This window comes from Phaseolus vulgaris, chromosome 9 (assembly GCF_000499845.2).
Source record: "Phaseolus vulgaris cultivar G19833 chromosome 9, P. vulgaris v2.0, whole genome shotgun sequence".
NCBI lineage: Eukaryota > Viridiplantae > Streptophyta > Magnoliopsida > Fabales > Fabaceae > Phaseolus > Phaseolus vulgaris.
This window is the reverse complement of record NC_023751.2, coordinates 34,070,315-34,074,663: the sequence shown is the minus strand read 5'-3', so window position 1 is coordinate 34,074,663 and position 4,349 is coordinate 34,070,315. Positions and strand designations below refer to the sequence as shown.

Below are 4,349 nucleotides of genomic sequence, written 5' to 3'. Positions count from 1 at the left end.
TTTTATAAGTCTTTGAATCATCGGGAATAACACGTATCCGTAAAATGTTAAATTCAAAAAATATTTGTTAGATTTCTGACAATTATAGCTAGTATGATTCTAACACAATTTTAAAAAAAAATACATTAATTTTTTAAGAATTCAAATTTTATTGTATAAATTATTATTATAATTATAAAAATAAGAAATAAAACCTTTGAATCAATTATAAAAAATATTTTTTTTTCAAAAAATAATTTAAAACATACTTTTTAAAAAAAAAAATTATTCTAAATTTATGTAATTCATAATTATATAATATATGAATGTGCGTGTGCTATCAATTGTATAGAAGTGTCTCTCCCACGTACGACCGTTCATTCTCTTAAAAGGATTCTTTTACAAACTCACCACGTACGACCGTTCATTCTCTTAAAAGGATTCTTTTACAAACTCACCATTTTTCTGCTCTCTAAATCACTTCCAATCTACGCTACCCTTCTTCTTCTAGTCACCTCATTTTCGATACACATTTTTACACTTTCTTAGGGTTCCAAGTCCTCTTTTCCTATTAAGGTGAGTTCTAATGTGAACCCAATCATCTGTTGTTAATTTTCATACCAGGATCGCAATCACTCAATATCTGTCCTTTTGTGATGCTGGCTTGCTAGCTAATGCCACCCCCCTTTCCACAACCGACATGGTGGAAATGTTTTAGCAAGAAAGGCATTTTTAGTTGAAATTGATCATTTTTATTGGAATTTAGAGTGGAAGAAGGTTGTTGCTGTTTCAATGCTGCTTAGAGTTTGATTGATTGCTAGCTTTTTTGAGAAAGTGACGTTTTTTCCCTCTCCATGGCGTGAAATCACTACTGGCTTAAATTGAAACCTTTTATGTTTTTTTGTCTGTTTCCTTTCTTGTTGGAAGATTATTTATTTTGTTTCTAATTTAGCTCAATTGGAGCTTAGTATTCAGCACATTTGAAAAGGAAAGAGGGTGCCTTGCCTTCGCTTGCCTTTTCTTCACTTTCTTATGTTTGTAACTTTCTTTTGTCTGTGTAGGATGAAGGTGGGCTTCTATGGGTTGAAGGGTAAAGAAATTTCCCTTATTTCCATTATTCTGGTGTCCACAACGTTCATTATGTGGTCATGGGAGAGAGCATCTGGTCGTGCTTCATTTGTTTCCTCTCAAACATTGATGCAGTTTTCTTCAGGTTTGCATTAGTTTTTTCTTGAATAAAACTTATGTTATTATTCCCTTAATGTGGGAATATTATTTTATTTTTCATTTATGAAGGCCGAATCACTTATGTTGCAAAGGTTACTTAGTAACTTTGGACTTTGGAGGTAGTGTTTAAAGTCTGAATTAACGAACGTGTTGTCTTGATGAGTGATGAAGCTGGTTATAAATCCCTAGTTTCTTGATAAGGATAATCTCATCATTTTGAGATGAGGATGCCATTTCTATAGTATCCATTGACATCAAATACCGTCTTATCTTTCTGTAACGAAGCTTTGAAACTTCATGCTGAACAGTCAACTTGTATTTTTTATCAGTAGTTTCTTTTTGGTTGTTTAGCATATTTGAAGATAATTTGGCGAGTAGCTCTGTGGTCAACATACTCGTGCCAAAGCCATCTATTATAGCATGTGGTCTTGCTGTTCCCTTCCCTTCCCCTTCTATCTTTGTTAAGCTCGTGTTAATTTGGGACTTAAGATTGGTCTTTCATTTGATGTTGTAGAAATTTTTTCCAGTGTGTTAGATGAATATGATGGAAGTGGAGAAGTTAGCATCGGTTTGAGTAATGCTACAGAAAACAAAGGTATTGAATTTTTTTTCCCATATGAATATGTAATATGTCGTTCTAATTGCCAAATTCTATAAAATATTACTGTGAAGCTATGATGATTTGAAGGGAAACTGATACATGCAACTTGTTTTCTTGACTTTCCTTTTAAAGTGTTTCTCTGAATTTTTCTGACCAATTTTAGTTAATTTTACAAAAAAGCTCGAACCCTTATAGTTATAGGAAAATGGTCAGCTTATTATCTAATGACAAGATTATTTTTAAAGGTTACCTCTAAAATTTTCTTAAAAACCTATTTAATTCCTAAAGAAAGCTTGAAACATTATAGCTGTAATTATGTAGAAGTTGAGATAACCTTATTGTTTGTTCCCTTCTCTTATCAAGAGGTGACATATCTAAGCAAGTTGCAATTGAGCACTATTCTGAGCAGTAGTAGTCAACAAACAAAAACATATTTATGTAGACTGATTCTGGGAAGAAGAAGCTCTCATGTTAGAGAAACTGGATTAAGTGTTTGAATGTTTCATATTTTTTGGTTGGTCCTTCATGCATTCACGCTTTAGAGGAGCAAAATTTCATGCAAATTTGTTATACTGATGAACTATATATTGCTAGTACTGTTATAGTAAGTACTCTTTTCTTGTTAATCCTTTTCCAGTATGTAACCATGCAAAAGGAAAATGGGTTCCAGACAACCGCCGATCTTTATACTCAGGTTCTGAATGCAAACAATGGCTGTCAGAGATGTGGGCTTGCCGCTTGACTCAACGCACAGACTTTGCATATGAAAGGCTTCGGTGGCAGCCAAAAGATTGTCAAATGGAGGAATTTGAAGGCTCTAAATTTTTGAGAAGGTACTGTGTGTTCTCTCTAATGTTTATAGATCAGACTGTTGTCTAATTGCTTTAGGGTTCAGTTCAATGATTTGATACTTGAAATTGTGAATTGAATCATAGGATGCTGCTTGATGCACTTGGAATAATCAGTTTTGGTAGAGGCTTGTGCTGACAGGCTAATCATATTATTTTAGTTATTATTATTTCTGGTTGCTTAGTAAGATGGCCCTGTACTTAATCAATTCCCTCTGATTTGGAAGTTACCTTGTATTTCACTACATAATGGATTGCAATACATATTTGCTCTTCATAGTTTAAATTAGTCTAAATTTCTAGGATCAATTTTGACTAATTGATAATAATTGGTTGCGTTCAGGATGCAACACAAAACTCTAGCCTTTGTTGGAGACTCATTGGGCCGGCAGCAGTTTCAGTCTCTAATGTGCATGATCACTGCTGGGAAGGAAACACATGATGTGGAAGATGTGGGGAAGGAGTATGGGTTGATTCTATCTGAGGGTGCTGTCCGCCCTGATGGATGGGCTTACCGTTTTTTGAGCACCAATACTACAATTCTCTACTACTGGTCTGCAGTTCTCTGTGACATTGAACCTATCAATGTCAATGATCCAGGGACAGAGTATGCAATGCATCTTGACCGACCTCCAGCCTTCTTGCGCCAATTCCTTCACAAGTTTAACGTGCTGGTTCTCAACACAGGTCACCATTGGAATCGAGGAAAGCTCCAGGCCAATCGGTGGATAATGCATGTTGGAGGTGTGCCAAATACTGACAAGAAGATAGCAGTGGTTGGGGGTGCCAAGAATCTCACTGTTCACAGTGTGGTTAGTTGGGTGAGCTCTCAACTTTTAGAGTATCCTAGTTTAAAGGTATTCTTTCGGACCATTTCCCCAAGGCATTTTGTTGGTGGGGACTGGAACACTGGAGGCAGCTGCAACAGCACTACACCAATGTCAGTGGGAAAGGTATTGGATGAGGAATCCACAGATAAAGTTGTAGCAAATGCAGTGAAGGGAACAAGGGTCAAGATCTTGGACATAACAGCTCTTTCTCAGCTTAGGGATGAAGGTCATATATCACATTTTAGCATTTCTGCCAAGCCTGGTGTGCAGGATTGCTTACACTGGTGTTTGCCTGGCATTCCTGATACATGGAATGAAATACTCTTTACACAAATCTAGTCTGCACATGATGTTACATACTTTAATCGGCCAATTATGTCGTTTCGCACTTCCTATCTTGTACCTGACTGTTCAGAGGATGCAGTTGTGGGGATGCAATACAAGATGCCCTTATCAGGGTTGGAACTTTGAGCTGATCTTTGATATATGAGTATGACATTCCTAATACTTTGAAATACGGGATTTTCTTTGGTACAATATTGGTTAAGTATATAACTTTCACTTCTTACGTGACCAGTTACATCGTCACAGAAAAGGTTGGTACAAAGCTAAAGTATTGGAACATATGACGATAGTACATGGAACTGTGTTATTATCCGTTCTTCAACTGTTATTCAAGACATTGGGATATGGAGATAACCTTTTTCGTCTGCTTGGGAGCTTGAGATAAAAAGTTTTTTGGTATGTACTTTTAGATTTAGTAGCTTGAGATAAAAAGCTCAAATGTACTTTTAGATTTAGTATACTTAATGGAGCTTCAAAGTATAAACATCTCAAGTTCAATATAACTTATCCTCTTCATTA

General features: G+C 35.7%; 1 protein-coding gene across 2 annotated transcripts; it reads left to right on the top strand.

Annotated features, from left to right (window-relative positions):
* The first annotated feature begins 395 nt into the window (after window positions 1–395).
* LOC137821848 (protein trichome birefringence-like 16) lies at window positions 396–4,349 on the top strand. 2 transcript variants are annotated; one of them, XM_068626624.1, is made up of 5 exons: window positions 396–555; window positions 1,041–1,192; window positions 1,721–1,801; window positions 2,445–2,640; window positions 2,999–4,349. In XM_068626624.1, the coding sequence occupies exons 2-5, from the start codon at window positions 1,042–1,044 to the stop codon at window positions 3,822–3,824; spliced, it is 1,254 nt and encodes a 417-aa protein (XP_068482725.1). In that variant the 5' UTR covers window positions 396–555; window position 1,041; the 3' UTR covers window positions 3,825–4,349. The 2 variants fall into 2 exon arrangements, with proteins under 2 accessions (XP_068482725.1, XP_068482726.1); XM_068626625.1 differs by having other exon boundaries at window positions 416–555; window positions 1,734–1,801.

Excerpts from the sequence above, each read along its gene's own strand:
- LOC137821848 (XM_068626624.1), top strand. The coding sequence starts at position 1,042 with ATGAAGGTGGGCTTCTATGGGTTGAAGGGTAAAGAAATTTCCCTTATT. Across the intron at positions 1,193-1,720 it reads ATTGATGCAGTTTTCTTCAG|AAATTTTTTCCAGTGTGTTA; the intron begins GTTTGCATTAGT and ends TTGATGTTGTAG. Across the intron at positions 1,802-2,444 it reads TAATGCTACAGAAAACAAAG|TATGTAACCATGCAAAAGGA; the intron begins GTATTGAATTTT and ends ATCCTTTTCCAG.